Source organism: Rhizophagus irregularis, chromosome 15 (genome assembly GCF_026210795.1).
Source record: "Rhizophagus irregularis chromosome 15, complete sequence".
NCBI classification, from domain to species: domain Eukaryota; kingdom Fungi; phylum Glomeromycota; class Glomeromycetes; order Glomerales; family Glomeraceae; genus Rhizophagus; species Rhizophagus irregularis.
In genome coordinates this window covers 4367955-4386187 of record NC_089443.1, presented here as the reverse complement: position 1 = coordinate 4386187, position 18233 = coordinate 4367955, and the positions used below count along the sequence as shown (strand labels likewise).

The window sequence follows — 18233 nt, the reverse complement described above, 5'->3', positions numbered from 1 at the left end:
TGGACAAAATTGTCCACTTTTTAGTATATAAATAAATTTGGTTATATTTAATTGCGAAGATTAAATTAACATGATTCATGAGTTTACAAAATGGACAAAATTGTCCACTTTTTAGTATATAAATAAATTTGGTTATATTTAATTGCGAAGATTAAATTAACATGATTCATGAGTTTACAAAATGGACAAAATTGTCCACTTTTTATTATTTATCGAGTAGAGGATCATCATTATTTTTATTGTTTATATTTTATTAGTAATTACAAAATAAAATTGTTTTTATTACAATTTATTATTACTAAACAATCTCTTCTGGATTCCAGTCGTCGTCATTATCACTATCATATTTATTATTAAACATGAATGGAATCTCGGAAGATTCAATATACACCCACGGTCCCAAATCTATCACTTGTTCGATATTTAACATCTCGTCAACACTTTCTTTTTGTATATTGGGTGGCTCTTCATATTCCTCCTCTTCATCTTCATTCTCATTTAATATGTCTCCCTCTTCAAATAAATTATCTATCATTTTTTGAACATCGTCATTTGATATGCTATTTCCAATGTGATTCAAGGATCTTTTACTATTTGAAAGTGAATGAATATTATGAGTATAAATTTTGGACATACATTCGATGGTTTGCACATTTAGATTTGTTCTCCTTTTACCAAACATCCATCCAAGGGCTGAAAAAAGGCGTTCGCAGCTGGCTGAATGTGGCGTTATTGAAAAAACAATTTTTGCAAGACGAGATAATGAGCTGCGCCCATCAATTATTAAGTTCCACCACTGAAAAGGCCCATCATTATTTGAATATGGTGCGCTATAAGGGTTATCTTGGTCCAAATACTTGCGAAGCTGTGCCTTAAGTTCTAAACCAGAAGTTTTCTTATGACCCAAATTCTTCCAAATATTAAGCGCAGTTTTTTGGATACGTTCAAATTGAGTATTGTGGATACCCGCTCCTACAATATTTATAAAGAATAAATTATTTATCTTATTTAATTATTTTTTCTTATATTAGTAATACCTTTATATTGCGGATGGAGAAAGAAAGCCAATAAGTAAATATCTTCATCAAATTCTTTGTATCTATTAAAGAAATTTGATTACTTCATTATTTAGTTTTTTATTAAACTAAAATTATTTTGAATATTACCTCTCATTGAAGGCTTTAATACAAGAATTCTTTAATGAGCGGTAATCATTCATTGGCATTTGTTTAAAAAAGGTTGCAATTCTAAGGAGATAAAGGTAACAATCTGCCAATGTAGTATACGTTCTTTCAAGCATAAGAATTGCCTCTTTTATCGGTTTAAGAATTTCTGATATTACGCGAACATCATCAAAAAACCCTCGTTTTTTCAAAATAGTTTTAATAGCTTGATTTGAAATTTTGTGTTCGTGATTTTCCAGAACCTAATTTAAATAAAATTAAATTTTTTTTTTTTAAAAAAAAAATAATTCATCTTATTAACATACGTGCTGTAAAGCATCTTTTAATCTCCACACAGAATGTACACATTCATAGACAGTCGTCCATCTTGTTTCTACGTAAGTCTTCAGCCCTCCGCCTTCAATATTTTTACTTTTGATTGCTTCATTGAGCCATGATGAACCAAGGGTAGAATTTTTAAAATATTTTGTGAGAATATTTGCACATCTCACTATATATTTAACTTCATCTATTTTTACAATAGACGTGCTTATCAGGTTTACGCAATGCGCGATACATCGCACATTAATGATATTTGGGTAATTGTTGGCAATTATCTTACGTGCTGCTGCAACATTCGAGCCATTATCTGACACAATAGCAACAAACTTTTTGGCTCCCACTTTATTGATAACTTCCTCAATAACGTTAGATAAATGCTCTCCTGTATGGCGAATATTTGAAAGATCCTCAAGACTTAAAAGATATTCTTTTATTGACCCAGTCATTAACATGAATGCCCAAAGGCTATTCCCGTGTGGATCGGTCCAACCATCCATCGCTAATGAACATAAATACATATCAAAACTGTCAATATTTTACAAAAATTTCTTCATTTTAATTTAAATTAAAAATCTTACCAATAGTAAAGTTATTGTCAGCACTTAATTCATTCATAATGCGTATATTTACGCGAGATGTTTCAGATTCTAATAAAGTACCACTCAAAACTTGCCTTGAGGGAGGATCATATCCTGGTTGTAAAGTTTTGATCAAATCGATAAACCAAGGATTTTCAATTATGCTAAAAGGAATATTGCACATTACGAATGCTTTCGTTATTGAACGATGTATTTCATCACTATATCCTTTTTCTAACTCTTTATTCTTGTAAAAAGATCAGATGGATGTTTGGCCATCATTGAGCCTTTGTTTTTTAGTTGTTAATTCTGAGTCGCTTTCATCATCTTCTTCGTTCTCTGCTATTTCATTACCTACAATTTTTGCGAACTGTAATGACACTTCTTGCGGACATTTTCGGCAATGATTTGCCAAGTGCTCACGTAAAACGTGAGGTTTCCCATCCTTCCAATAAAAGTTACAATAGCTACATGTCGCAGCGTAGTGCCCTCTTGTCCTCTGTACTCCTTTTATCATATGTCCATTCCACATCTCCGTAAAACGATGTCCTTTTCTTGGATTTTCTGAAGGTTCTGAACTTGTCATTTTATCAAAGAAAAATTAGGAACCTAAAATATTAAAATAAATGACTAACGAAAAATGAAATGATGAAAATAAGCGCGAAATATTTCGTCAACAACAATTCGGTTTTAAATTCAGGAGTATTCAGGGATGTTGAGTCACGTACTTACATAGTTACATTTTGAGAATATTAATGAATTTCGGTTAACCAGAAAAAGTAAGTTAAAGTATTTTCCAAAAAAAAAAATAGATAAAGTTTGAACTTTGAAAATACGTACGTTTTATACTAAATATTATAAAGTTGATCTATCTTTTTGGACAATTTTGTCCACTTATTTATCTCAACTCGCGTAAATATCAATTTTGTCCAACTTATTTATCCCAACTCGCGTAATATATCTTTTTGGACAATTTTGTCCACTTATTTCGTAATATATCTTTTTGGACAATTTTGTCAACTTATTTCGTAATATATCTTTTTGGACAATTTTGTCCACTTATTTCGTAATATACCTTTTTGGACAATTTTGTCCACTTATCAACTCGCGTAATATATATTTTTATTTTTTAGAATTAAATCATTTGTTATATCTTATATGCTGCGTACAATTATTTATCCCAACTTACGTAATATATCTTTTGGACAATTTTGTCCACTTTACATAATATTAAAAAAGAATTATAAATCCCAAAATAAAACTTTTTAATTGTAATAAAAATTTTGCAATTTGCATTTCATAATCTACTGCGTATACCTAATTTTACGTTCTGCAATTTAATCTAAATAATAAAAATAATAATCTGTATTATAACTAATAAAAATAATAATCTGTATTATAACTAATAAAAATAATAATCTGTATTATGCCCATTCGATATACTCACTTCCTTTAAACTTCTCCCTTAAATCTCTGAATTCTTCGCTTAAACTCAATTTAAATACAACATCACTTTTTCTTTCTTGCATGGTGAAATCTTGATTCGACATAATTTCAGAAATACGTTTATCTGGTTGGCTTGAAGTAATTGATTGTCAAGCGGGAATTTGAGACAAAAATATATCATAATATTTTTGCTTTACAAAAAAATCACACTTGCGACAACCTGCTTGCGCAAGCTGCGCAGGTGTTATTCCATCATTAAATAACTTGCGCAATCTGTCGCACCCCAACCTATTTCTCTGTTCGGCTTTTTGATCGATATTAAGCTTACTTCGCATAAAAGAGATCACCCAGGATTTTGTATTTTTAATTTCTAATCTTTCAGCAAGCATTGAAAGATCATCATAAATTTGAACTAATGATGCTAAATGTAGCAAATTGAAAGACTCCGCCGCTATCACAAGGTTTTCACAACATAACTCCTGTTTTTTCCATTGATTAATTCTGTCCATAGCGGACTTCTCGTCGACAACTGTAATTTTTTCAGCCATTTACAATTCAGCCAAGGCGTTGAATATCGCAGAAGTTTTTGATGGTGCTGAGGTAACGAGTTGCTCATCATTTGATGCTAACAAAATATCACGTAGTTTCTTTCCCTTTTTAAACAAAAGATTTGGGCAGAATTCAACTTTTCTTCTTTCATAATAGTTTTATCATCATGGTCACTTTCATCAACATCCTCATCCGAGGAAATTTCAACACAGTTAAGTTTACGTTTTTTTACTAATGATGTTGATGTAGATGCTAGTTCTTGAGATTCTTCTGACACTTCTGAAACTAATGCTTGTGATTCCACCGGCGTTTTCATTTTTGAAGTTTGTGTTTCTACTACTACAAACACTTCTGCACCGGGTACTTTTTCTGCTAATTTCAATGTGGGTGATTTTACTGGTGCCTTTGTTGACGGTGCTTCTACTGATACTTTTTCTGGTACTGCTACCGGCGGAGCTTGTATAGATGAATTCAATTTGGTACTTTCATTATCGGCGCTTTTATTAGCTATCGGTAACGCTTGTGAATTCAATTCATTATTTTCATTAGCTACCGGAGGCGCGTTCAGTTCATCACTTTTATTAGCTACAGGTGACGCTTGTGGAGGGGAATTCGATTCGGCACTTTCATTAGCTACCGGTAGCGATTGCGAAAGTGAATTCAATTCGGCACTTTCATTAGTTACTTGTGGCGCTTGTAGAGGTGAATTCAATTCAGTACTTTTATGGTAGCTTGATTCTCCAATTATAGAGTCTGAATTTGAAATATCAGCAGTCTTAGAATTATTATTACCTATAAAATTAAGATGTAAATTATTATAAAGTTTTGTAATCAAATGATTGACAAATATGACTTACAGAAATTATTAATTTTTGTCATCCAGCTATCAATATAATCAAAATAATCTTTCATCGCATTCCAGCTGCGATAAGCTGGCAATGTCATGCTGGCCCACGTTATATCTGAAATAGTAATATTATTTTTTATGTGATTTTGGTTACCAAATTTTTCAATACATCGCAGATTTAAATTTGCCCAAATATTTTCTGCTATATCAAAAGTTGTGAGATTGTTCATTGCCAAATCACAGTTTATAACGCGGGCAAGTTCCGAGTTATTAGACTCGCGATATAATGATGAGCGAGGAGTTGATGTTGAAGATTCAAAGAGGGAACGTTCGGGTGTTGAATAATTTAACAGTTGCTTTAAGGATTCATCAACATTAGAATCAGTATCAGCTGTACCAGCTGTGTCACTTGAACGCGTATTTTCCGCCATTACTGGAGTAGAGTACTTTTGCAATTTGTTCTATTATTAGAAATTAACAAAGAAAAGGTAAGATATAAATTTTATAAATTAAAAATTAATATCATTTTTATACTTTACCTCTAAGCTAACATTATGATTCAAAACTAATTCGTATTTACTTTTATATAATTCATATAGAGACTTGTAATGCTGAAGTTCAGCCAGATTATCCTGAAAAAACAAAAATAAAAATAAAAATAAAATTACAGTTGTCCAGGGACAAAAAAAAAAGATGAAAAAAAAAGGTGGACAAAATTGTCCGGAGACGGAAAAAAAAAGTGAAAAAAAAAGTGGACAAAGTTGTCCAGACGAAAAAAAAAGCGAAAAAAAAGTGGACAAAGTTGTCCAGACGAAAAAAAAAAGCGAAAAAAAGTGGACAAAGTTGTCCAGACGAAAAAAAAAAGCGAAAAAAAAGTGGACAAAGTTGTCCAGACGAAAAAAAAAAAGTGAAAAAAAAGTGGACAAAGTTGTCCAGACGAAAAAAAAAAGCGAAAAAAAAGTGGACAAAGTTGTCCAGACGAAAAAAAAAAGTGAAGTAAAAATGGACAAAGTTGTCCAGAGACGAAAAAAAGTGGACAAAGTTGTCCAAAACCGAAAAATAGACAGAAACAAAATAAAGGGGAAGGGGACAAAATTATCATATACCTTATCGATAAATGTAAAATTTGACAATGATTCCTCCAGATCAAAATATATACGACCTTCATTTTTTTTATATGACATTCTTACTCTATCTTGCTCAAAAGTACACGAATCAATTTTTTTATCCGTCTTTGTCCAAACAAGAGAAAGTGCTGTTGAAATTAAGCTTTCATCGTCGTCGGGTAAATAAACTTTTTTCCTGCGAATTTTTGAATTGAGAACTGAACAGGGTGTTTTTGACATTTCTAATATATTTATTCAATATTTTAAAAGCTGATACTTTATTTTTTATTTTTAAAATGAAGAGGGAAGAAAGCAATTGGGGTACTAAAAACTGTAAAAACTGATATTTATTTAATTGATCAAATAATAACATTTGATAATGCGATTGTTTTGATACGTAATTGTATATTGTGATACGTTTGATAGAATGAGTTTTGATACAATGATATATATAATTGTTAAAATAATGTATTGATTATGGCTGAATAATCTGATATATTATTATTATTTTAATTGGATTTTGGAAATAATATTCCCGTATTCTGGCGAGAAAATTTTTCGCTTCGGTGGGAATATTTTACAAAAAAAAAATGATCATGTGAAGATGATCTACAGTCAATCATAATTTTTGAGATTATTCGGATTATTTGCGGATTATTTGCGGATTTGCAGATTATTTGCAGATTTGCGGATTATTTGCGATTGCGGATTTGCGAATAATTATTCTTCAAAATCCGCAATGTTCCGCAATATCGCAAATCGCAATTAATCCGCAATTAGGGTATTGCGAACACATCTTTATTGCCAGTCCACGCAACAATCTTGTTCAGATCATTATTCGGCAATGCTTGGTTGGCGTTCCACCAAGTAGAAGCAGCTCCCTTTAGGTATGCTGGTACGACTTCCAATTTTCGTACATTTGCAATACCATTTGCATTATAGGATCTGGTGAAATCCTCTAACCACGCAACTGGGTCCTGGTTGCCACCATAGAAATATGGCAACTCGGCCACCTTTCCTTCTCGTCTAGGCGGGTTGGCAATGGCCTGTGTATTTCCGGCCAAAGCATTGTTGGTGTTAGGTAATGCTTGGGTCAATGCAGCAATTGCTGCGCGTAATTGCTGAAAGTCCTGTTGGTTAGGTTGTGCCATGTTAATCACTTGTGGGATTACTGGAGCTGGATTATTCGGTGTGTTGTATATAGGTGGTAGGGGAATATGTAAATGGGGAATATTTTCCTTGGAATTTTCGGATGTAGTATCACTTAAAGCTTCAGGTTCTGGTGAGGTGGTAGTCTCACTGACTTGATAAAGGACTTCGTTAGGGTCCTGTTAAAATCCGTTAGTTAAGTTATAGGTGTTGATAAGGTCCTGACGCAATAGAGTATAATCTATTGTTGGTTCTATATCAGCGTATCGGATGCTGAACAATAGGTTATGTATAGCGTTATCGATATCTGTGTTAGTAATCGAATACGCAACCTCTTCAAAATATTGTTGAGTGTATCGGGTGTATTCTACAACTGGATAGTTGGAAGAAATCCAGTCCAAAAAGTGCTGAAAAGTGGGTGTTAAGGGAATTTCTGATGGGTAACAGTTATTACACGAAAGGTCACGATGATAGGTGGTTACGTTATCTAGCCCTAACTGTCTATGTATAGCGTCGTGTATAGTATTACGATCAAAATGGTTTTGGAACATAAAAGGGGATTAAAGGTAGGGATCAGAAATTCTGGCAGAAGGCACCAATTTGTTGTATCAGTTCTTTACGCTTAAAATTATTAAGCAATTTGTATGGTTAGGTAGCAGAAGGTTTATGTAATGTATAGACAAACAATATATCAAAATTTATCCGATCAGACGTGTTGTATAGCGCTGTACGTCGGCATATACTTCCAAACACGAATAAAGGATTTCACTTGATAAAAACTGTCACTTTATAACTTAAAAATGAAAACTTTATTTATTCCCTCCTTTTTTACAACAAGAAAATTGACCTATATTTATAATAAATTATACATATAAGAAGAAATTTAATATATTTACTATGTATAATATGACTAACATGTTCAATACGTTGATCATAACCAACATGTTGATTAGGTTCGACATGTTAATCATGTTCGGCATATTAATTATGTCCGACATGTCAATCAAGTTAAACATTTGCAACATCGATCAATTTCGGAGTGGCACATGACGATCACATGACAATACCATGACATTTAATAATACATTCAAATTTACTATCATAACATTGATAAAGTGATTTTAACTAAAATTTCATAGTTCAAATTAGTATATTATATAGATATTTTTTAAAAATATAAATTTTGAAAATTAATTACCTCATTTAGAAAATTAAAATTTTTTTTATAACAACAACGTCACCATTAATTAAAGCTTTATAAATAATACCAAATCCTCCTTCTGCTATTTTTTTTAAAATATTAATTTGTGAATATGAAACCCATTTTATTTTCGGTTTTGTAGAGTGATAATCAAACTCATATCGAATAAAACCATATATATTTAACGGATTAGAATTTTTGTTAATATTATTAACATAATTAGAAATTTCATTATATTTATCATTATTATCAACATTTGTAAAATATAAAAATTTGTCAATATTATAATTTCCACTGATTTCAATAATAAAAATTCTTTTACATTTACTACATTTAGATTGGTTTGTATATCCAAAAATAATATTTGTTGTCAAACAATATCTACATCCAGTATAAAATATAAAGCAGCTTGAACACAATTTCTGACAATCACCTTCGAATTCAAGGAGTTTATTACAAACTATACATTGATTATAAGCATCCCACCATGGTAAATGAAGAATTGGAATGGTTTTTTCAATCAAAGTTGATTTAACACATTCAAAAGAAATTTTATAGCAATTTGAACATAGCTTATACTCAGAAAAATTTGCACTACAATTTTGTTCTTTGATAAAATATACAAATAATACAAATAATAATAGATTTTGTGATTATGAAAAAAATTATTGAAAGTAGAATAGATTGTAAATTATGTGGAAAATTAATTTATGAACAAATTATTTAGAATTCTTCGCAATAATGTTTCATTTTTACGAGTAAGTTGCAAAAATATTATTATTTTTATTATTAATTAAGCCAAAACCGTATCATGAAACAAACCTGTTTTCGACCAATTATAATTTTTAAATAAAAATTTGATAAGGCTAAAAAAAAAATTTTTTTTTTTTGTAATATAATAAAGTTAGATTATCGCCATTTTCAAAATGGTGTATTCAGTTATATTTGAATAAGAAAAAAAGAAGACGAATGCTGGACGAATGCCGGCAGATGAAAACCGGACGAATATTACTATCCGAATATATCACAAATAAACTACCCACACCATTTTGAAAATGGCGATAATGATAATGTATAATATAACAAATATGTTGTGTTTTTTTCATTACACAACGATCCAAATAAAATAGTAACCAGCGCGCATTTTAGCCATGTCATGTGAGCTATAATTCCTTTTATGATGTGAAACGCAAGAAACAATAAAAAGAATTAAGAATTTAAAAATATTCTTTTTTTTTTAAAAAAAAAAATGAATTTAACATAATACGTTCAAAAGGCTTAATTCTGATTATGTACTGTACAAAGTTTGTTAATCGTGCGTTTTGGTAAGAGAATAAGATCAGGGAGGGAAAAAAAACATTTTAATATAAATAAATTATTAAAAGAAATTTCTTTGTTCATGATTATTATTTAGTTATTTATTATTCCCTAGTAATAAAGATTTGAATGTTTTTATTATGTTTCATTTGAAAAAGATTTCATAAAAAAAATTCATAATTAAATCAAACATAATTAAACCAAACTCGAATTACAAAGCAAGGTAGCCACAATTACCTCACGCTTTTTTTTTTCACCGATTTCTCCCTAGAAATTTAAAAAGTATTTCGAATTCTGAATTTTTTTAAAAATTTTCAATTATGTATATTATTTTTATTATAATTAACAATTTGACTAAGTAGATATTAAAACTTTATTTTAAATATAAACTGGTATATTCGTTGGGTATTTACATTATATTAAAAAACAATTATTTGCTAAAAAAAAAAAGAAAGTAATTCTGTTATTGTCATGATGATTTTTTTGAATAAATGAATAATATAATATATAAATTCATTTAATAATGATACTTTTTTTTCGTGACCAATTTTTACTTGACTGCGGGAGGTTACACAACCCACTTTGAGAGATTATCATAGAACGAAACTAGATGAGTCTATTACTTTGTTAATTCTTTTACAGCCATTACGCCGATAATTCTTACACAGCCATTACAGCTGTTTTCACAAGATTCGTTCTGATTGTCACGTGATTCAAGTTTACTAAATGATCAATGATGAAATAAATAATAAAAAATAAACAAGTCCAATTTTACGGACAATTATTTTATATTAGATGACAAATAATTGACAACTCGTCAAATTGCTAAGCACCTTGGTATTAGTAGTGAGTATAGTACTCATTATTTCACGTTGTTTTATTTGAATTTCGATTCTTTCATTCTATTTAGTTTTGACTATTGATTTCTTATATACCAATCTTGAATTGAGCTTTGCGTTCAATCAGGAAGAAACTCTAAAATATTTATTAATACAGATTAAGTCAGAATTTGGATCACTAGATAAATAAATAATTATAAATTATATATCTAAGATTATCTCTTTTAAATTTAACGATTAAAAATGATCATTCCAAAATTACATATCAGCAGCTTTTGTTTGATTTACCAAGGACACCAAAATATATAAAGGCCGGAATTATGATAATTTTAGTCGGTATCCAAAAAAGGGTAATAGATTTCACGGAAATATCTAAAAAAGAACAATTTTACCAATTTGATAATTTGTTATTTACCAATCAAATAATAATAAATATCTTTCTAAGTTGAGAATATTGTATAATAAAAATAATTATTTATAATTCTTTTTAGGAATTAATATTTAAATACTTTTTTTTTGCATATACGAATTTAAACATGCAGATCATGTAAATCACGTGAAATTAAATCAGTTATGCTCAAGGACCGTTGTTAATTCACTTCTTGCCAAACTAAGATATATGATATTATTTAATCAACGCTTGAGGTTCTTATTTAGTATATTATTAGTTTATTTTATTTATTCTAATGACAATATGATATAAATGTTAATGCAATCTGATCATGTCAATAAACAATAAGGTAGTACGATCGTTATTACAACAAACTTACCTAATGAAATTACAAACATTTTTTTTAAAAAAAAACCAAATTTTAACTATTGAGAGATTAAGGTCTTTACACGGCCTATTAGCATATAAGCACACAAATAGCACAAGTAGTGTTTTTTTATATATTCCATTCATGTTATTATCATATTTCCCTGAAAGGTCAAATTTGCTGATAATAACTTCAGTTCTTGCACAATTGAATAATTTAGATTTATAATTATTAATCATGACCCATAAAAGAAATGACTCAAAGAATTATTAAAAGTAGAAAAGAAGTCTCTCTTACTCTAACAATTTAGGCAGAAAATTAATTATCTAAAGTCAAGCTAATAAGAGATCTTCAAATCCTAAAAAAAAATTTATAACAAGTAAGAATATATTCATTAGTAATTTAAACATAAGTACAAACCCGAATTATTCAATTTTAGTTTTATAGCTTTCAAACTGCTATTCCGAAACCTACCGAGCATGATGGTGAGTACACATTTTGACATGTTTATATAGTATAAACATAAATTCATTAAATAGACTCAAGATTTATACACTTGCAATGGTAACTGTAAAATAGCTTATCAACCAAAACAATTTTGTCATTCATATCATGGAGTTTTTCATCAATCACCAAACGAATGATTTTGCTAATTATTATATTAACATTATATATAAATGTCTTTTTCGCTGTTTGTGAGATAGTCTGTCTCTCTGGATGTGAATAATTAATTGATCTTCAAATTTGATCAAATAAAAATATCCCATCGGTATTATGTATACACTGATGGATTTTTTTGTAAATTACTCCACCGGTATAAAAAAAAGTATAAAAAAGTATAAAATCCATCGGTGTATACGCCATACACAATGAGATAAACCTGTTATTCCATGGGTATCTAATAAATACTCCATATGCACCGATGCTCCCCTCCATTCGGGGGCCCTCAAGGCATCGGTGAATATTTCAGTTATTCATTGATACCCATGGAATAACAAGTATATATCCCAAATTTCTTGTTTATACAATTTGATGATGCTTAAATGGTAATAATTTTTTAATCGATGATTATTATTTATGGAATAAAAACTCTATGGCCTTTAAAGTATTTCTATTGTTATTATTGAATTTATTATTAGTATGAAATATAGAGAGATGCTATTTAATTTAGAAACTAATGAAATGTTATTTCAGTTGTATTAAAAACAATTATAACTTATTAGAAACAACAACTGATATTTTTACCCATCCAATAACTATAATACATTAAAACTTGATGTTTTGCTTTGAAAAAAACTGGATCACGGATGTTTCAGCAATATCTCTCATATTTCTATATGAACTCTGAAAACCTCTTTTCTCTACGTAATTGGTAAAATCTGTCAAATTTCTCTTTTTTGTAATTCCATTTAAGGTTTTAGGAAGTGCAACAGAATGATAAGACAATAAAGGTGAATACATCAGTTTAAATTTGTTTAATTTGTCTGTCATTAAAAATTTCTTAATGTGACTGAATTGTTAAGGAAGAAAAATTTTATGATAGAAGAGTTTATATAGCAGAACCTCAAAATTTTATAAAGATTACTTACTATTGTTTAACTTGAACTTAAACTTCTTGATCAGAAATTAAATAACCATACAAATTTTACTCCTACCTTGACAATTTGGTTATGTCACATGGAAATTTAACTTATCAGAGTTTAATAAAATCATTTTTTTTTTCACGTAGTTTTCACTTATCTATATTTCCACCTTAGTAGATATCATTTAATTTGTAAGGTTTTGACTTTTGAGTTCACTAATTCATTATCTATTATTTCGAAATTATGTTTTCGTTAATTATTGAAATTGGCCCTCCCTTAGAAATACTAAATATAATAATAATATTAAGATTATGTTGTATTTATTTATCTTTCTTCATTACTTGTTATAGTTAGTATGCATTAATAAGAATATGACGTATTATACATCAAATGTAAATGTTAAGTCTTGAAGCATTATTATATTGTATAAAGTAAATAAATTTTACTTAATTTAATATTCATAAAAAAGGTTGAAGGATAAAACAAATAATTTTTATTATGGTTATAAATTGTTAACGCCCATGACTAAAAAGATCCTGTAAGATAGTTTTTCATTGTCCCAATAAAGTTATTATTTCTGAATGGATGATACAATTTTTTTTCTTACTTGCTTTTATGCATTAATTAACTTTTTTATGATTAATAGAGTTTGTTGCAATAGTTAAATATTATTGAGTTTAGTATAAATAATTTATTTTGTTTTCCTTTCACTTTGACTTTTCAGAATAATTGTTTCATTTGGTTTCATATGTCTAGTATATAACAAATAAGCCAAATTTCTAAATCCGTAACATTATAAACTTTATAATACGATAATTTATCATGTGTTACACATACTTAACTGAATTCATAATAATTTTGACGACAAATTATAAATAGATCACAAAAGTATATTAACGAAAATATTTATAATATTTTTAAATAAAAATCAAATAAAAAATACGATATATAAAAGTTTATATAAAAAATTTATAAAAAATTTATATTGGATATACAGTATATAGGGTTGTAGACATTACATAAATTCTACAAAAAACATAACTGCTGGTGCACGTCAGTCGAAATTGAATCACTTTGGCTTGAAATTTAGCCAAAAGTTACATGACCACAATTTCTTATTTTGACTAGTGATATTTCCACCCATTCAACCGATCAACAAAGGTTCTAACCTTACATTTCATGTCTCAAGTGTCTAGGTTATATCCTTCGTGGTCCGCCCATGGTTTTAACCCATGTCCGTGATATACTTTGACTTGTCATGCTGTGTCATAGAAACAAATCATGCTAATTAATTTAATCCAACAATATATGATTATACTCACTTATAGTCATATACGGACATTTATGTCCATGATATTTGTTGATGATGCTCCTTGTCAGATATGGCTGTGATATTTGTTGTCAATTGCTCATGATAATACTCCTTGTCAGGTACGGACATTTATGTCTGTGTTGATGACGCTCCTTGTCAGATATGACCGTGATATTTGTTGTCAATTGCTCATAATGATGCTCCTTGTCAGGTACGGACATTTATGTCCGTGATATTTGTTGATGATGCTTCTTGTCATATACGACCATGATATTTGTTGTCAATTGCTCATGATAATACTACTTGTCAGGTATGGACATTTATGTCCGTGATTTTTGTTGATGATGCTCCTTGTCAGATACGACCATGATATTTGTTGTCAATTGCTTATAATGATACTCCTTGTCAGGTACGGACATTTATGTCTGTGATATTTGTTAATGATGCTCCTTGTCATATACGACCATGATATTTGTTGTCAATTGCTCATGATGATACTACTTGTCAGGTACGGACATTTATGTCCGTGATATTTATGATAACCTTTGTCAAGCACAGACATTTATGTCCGTGATATTTATGATAACCTTTGTCAAGCACAGACATTTATGTCCATGATATTTATGATAACCTTTGTCAAGCAGCACAGACATTTATGTCCATGATATTTGTGATAACCTTTGTCAAGTACAGACATTTATGTCCATGATATTTGTGATAACCTTTGTCAAGCACAGACATTTATGTCTGTGATTTTTGTTATATTTATGATAATCTTTGTAAAGCACAGACATTTATGTCTGTAATATTTATTATGCTTATCCTTTGTCTTATAATAACCTTTGTCAAGCACAGACATTATTTATGTCCATGATTTTTGATTTTTTGCACCCACCATCCAGTATTTTAATTATAAATAAGGCAATTTTATAATTTTTGACTGCATATTCATTTACCAACTTCATTAATAAATATTTTATATCACCTTATAACTATAAAAAAGGCAATTTTTTTTCAAGTTTACACATTAATTTGACTAGGTTTAAAATAATTTTGCACAGCAAAATTTGGCCAAAATTATTTGAACAGAATTATAAAATGGACATAAAGTCTGGTTTGCAAATTTGACCAGAATTATAAAAACGGACATTTATGTCCATTTTGTAAATTTGGCCAGCATTATGAACGTAAATATTTTAACTAATCATCCAGTGATCATAAATAAATAAATTATAGCTTATTAGCTTTATCTTATTAAGATATATTAAATGTGGCAATTTCATATTTCTATTAGGCCGCACAAATTCAATTTTTCAGTTCACGTAACATTGAAATTTAAAATCGACCTGGGGACCCAGGTTTATTGTTTATTAGTAAAAAAAGTTTATATATATAATCGTGACATTTGATTGGTTGACTTTTAGAAGGGAGGAATTTATTTTCACTCTAGAAGTTCTCAGCCGTATGATAAACTTACCCGCCAATAAAATTACGTCCTGATCACGTGATAAATTTTTTATATATTAACTTTTTTTTATTGAAATTTGAAAAAGTGACCCAGCTGAGTGAAGTGAACTGAAAATTTGAATTTGTGTGGCCTTATCATTAAATAAAAAGTTATTAGCATTTATAAATATTTAAGAATATAAAAAATTCTTTCAATAAATAATGTTAATATCTTATTATTTATTAATTCTAAAGGTATGAAACTACCACCATTTAAGATATCTCAAAAAATAATCCAACAAGCTATATTTTATCTTTCTGTAATTACTTGATGCCAAGTTAACTTTTAGCATTTTAGTGTATTTAACCAAATATTAGACATTTTTTTTTATTGTATTTTGATATTCAATATATTCAATAAAAAAGATATACTAGATATTATTTTATTATTTATTTGAAATATAAAGATATATAAACATTGTGTTTTATAAATATTATGTAAATTTTGTAAAGAAAATTTACAAAATTTATAATTGATATAATATTACCAATTACTATAATTCATTTTTAATTGTTATAAAATAATACTCCAATTTCTAACTTCAATCATCATAATTTCAGTCACTAGTGATCACCCTGATGATAGAAAAATTCTTCTAACAATATTTAAAATAAATTGTGTTTAATAACAAATAAATAAATAAAGTTTTATATTGATAAGATAATTTATAAATACTAATTACATTAAATAGGTATGTTTATTTAACTTCTAATAGACATGTAATATATTAATAATTAAAAGAGCCAAGTCATTTAATTTTTTAACAATTTTTAAAATAATTTGAATTAAATAAAAAAATAAATAAAATCAAAATAAAATCAATATTAATTGTTAAATTACATAAATAGGTTTATATAACTTTTATGCATATATAATGTATTAATAATTAAATATTTTGACAATTTTTAGATCTAATAAAAAGAGTAAATAAAAAACAAAAAAAAAATCAATATTTTATTTAATAGATAATTTTTAAAAAATAATTAAAAGATCTAATATTCTGGCAATTTTTAAGTAATTTGTATTTAATATTAATAAATAAAAACAAATTATTTTTAAATGTTAAATTGCATTAAACAAATATGTTTATATAACTTTCATAGATATACTGACTTATATAATAATATAAATAAACTTTATAGCAATCAAAATAATAAATTATAATAATTGGTAAAGTTTGTTATACATTTTCTTTACTATAAATTTATAATGTAATATAAATATGTTATATTAAAGTGAACTTAATAATAAAATTATAGTAATTGGTAAATTATCATATCAATTATAAATTTTTACAAAATGTTCATATAATGTTTATAAAACATGATATCACATATATACTTTCATATGTCAAATAAATAATAAAAACAATATAAATATCTTTTTATATGTCTAATTTTTATTGATTATCTAGATACAATAAAAATAATTTATTTTTGGTTAAATATACCAAATTGCTAAAAGTTAAATTGCATTAACTTGCCATTAAGTGATTGTAAAAAGATAGTATACAGCTTATTGGATTGTATTGAGATGTATTAAATGGTGGATTTATACCTTTAGGATTAATAATAAATAATAAGATATTAACATTTTTTTGAAAGAATTTTTTTGTATTCTTAAATAATTCTAAATGCATTCAATAACTTCCCATCTATTAATGATAGAAACCACTATTTAAATATTTAACTTATCTTGATGAGACAAAGCTAACAAGCTATAATTTATTTTTCTATGATCACTGGATTATGGTAAGTTACCTTATAAACTAAATTTGGATTATTTTTTTGCATAAATTTGAGCTAATTTTAAACTGAGTCCATTTGGTATAAATTTAACAAAAAAACTTTCTATAAGGATTAAAATATCTATATTCATAATGCCGGCCAAATTTACAAAAACTGTTCATTTTTATAATTCTGGTCAAATTTGCAAACCAGACATTTATGTCCATTTTATAATTCTGGCCAAATAATTCTGACAAATTTTGCTGTGCAAAATTATTTTAAACCTGGCCAAATTAATCTTGAAAAAAAAATTGCCTTTTTTATAGTTATAAGGTGATATAAAATATTTATTAATGAAGTTGGTAAATGAATATGCAGTCAAAAATTATAAAATTGTCTTATTTATAATTAAATTACTGGATAGATGGGTGCAAAAAATCAAAAATCATGGACATAAATAATGTTTGTGCTTGACAAAGGTTATCTACCATAAGACAAAGGATAAGCATAATAGATATCACAGACATAAATGTCTGTGCTTTACAAAGATTATTATAAGTATAATAAAAATCACGGACATAAATGTCTGTGCTTGATAAAGGTTATCATAAGACAAAAGATAAGTATAATAAATATTACGAACATAAATGTCTGTATTTGACAAAGATTATCATAAGTATAACAAAAATCATGGACTTTGCTTGACAAAGGTTATCACAAATATCACAGACATAAATGTCTGTGCTTGACAAAGGTTATCACAAATATCATGGACATAAATGTCTGTGCTTGACAAAGGTTATCATAAA

The 18233-nt window shown here is 27.9% G+C and overlaps 2 protein-coding genes across 2 annotated transcripts; both read right to left on the bottom strand.

Annotated features, from left to right (window-relative positions):
• Positions 1-3507: 3507 nt before the first annotated feature.
• Positions 3508-4077, bottom strand: OCT59_007689 (uncharacterized protein; the record flags this gene model as incomplete). Its single annotated transcript, XM_066150412.1, has 2 exons — positions 3508-3661; positions 3740-4077. The coding sequence occupies 2 exons, from the start codon at positions 4075-4077 to the stop codon at positions 3508-3510; spliced, it is 492 nt and encodes a 163-aa protein (XP_065998856.1).
• A 77-nt stretch (positions 4078-4154) lies between these two features.
• OCT59_007688 (uncharacterized protein) lies at positions 4155-6271 on the bottom strand (the record flags this gene model as incomplete). The annotated part of the gene is made up of 4 exons (XM_066150403.1): positions 4155-4870; positions 4936-5386; positions 5465-5557; positions 6032-6271. 4 exons carry the CDS (start codon positions 6269-6271, stop codon positions 4155-4157), a joined length of 1500 nt encoding a protein of 499 aa, XP_065998855.1.
• Between the last annotated feature and the right edge of the window lie 11962 nt (positions 6272-18233).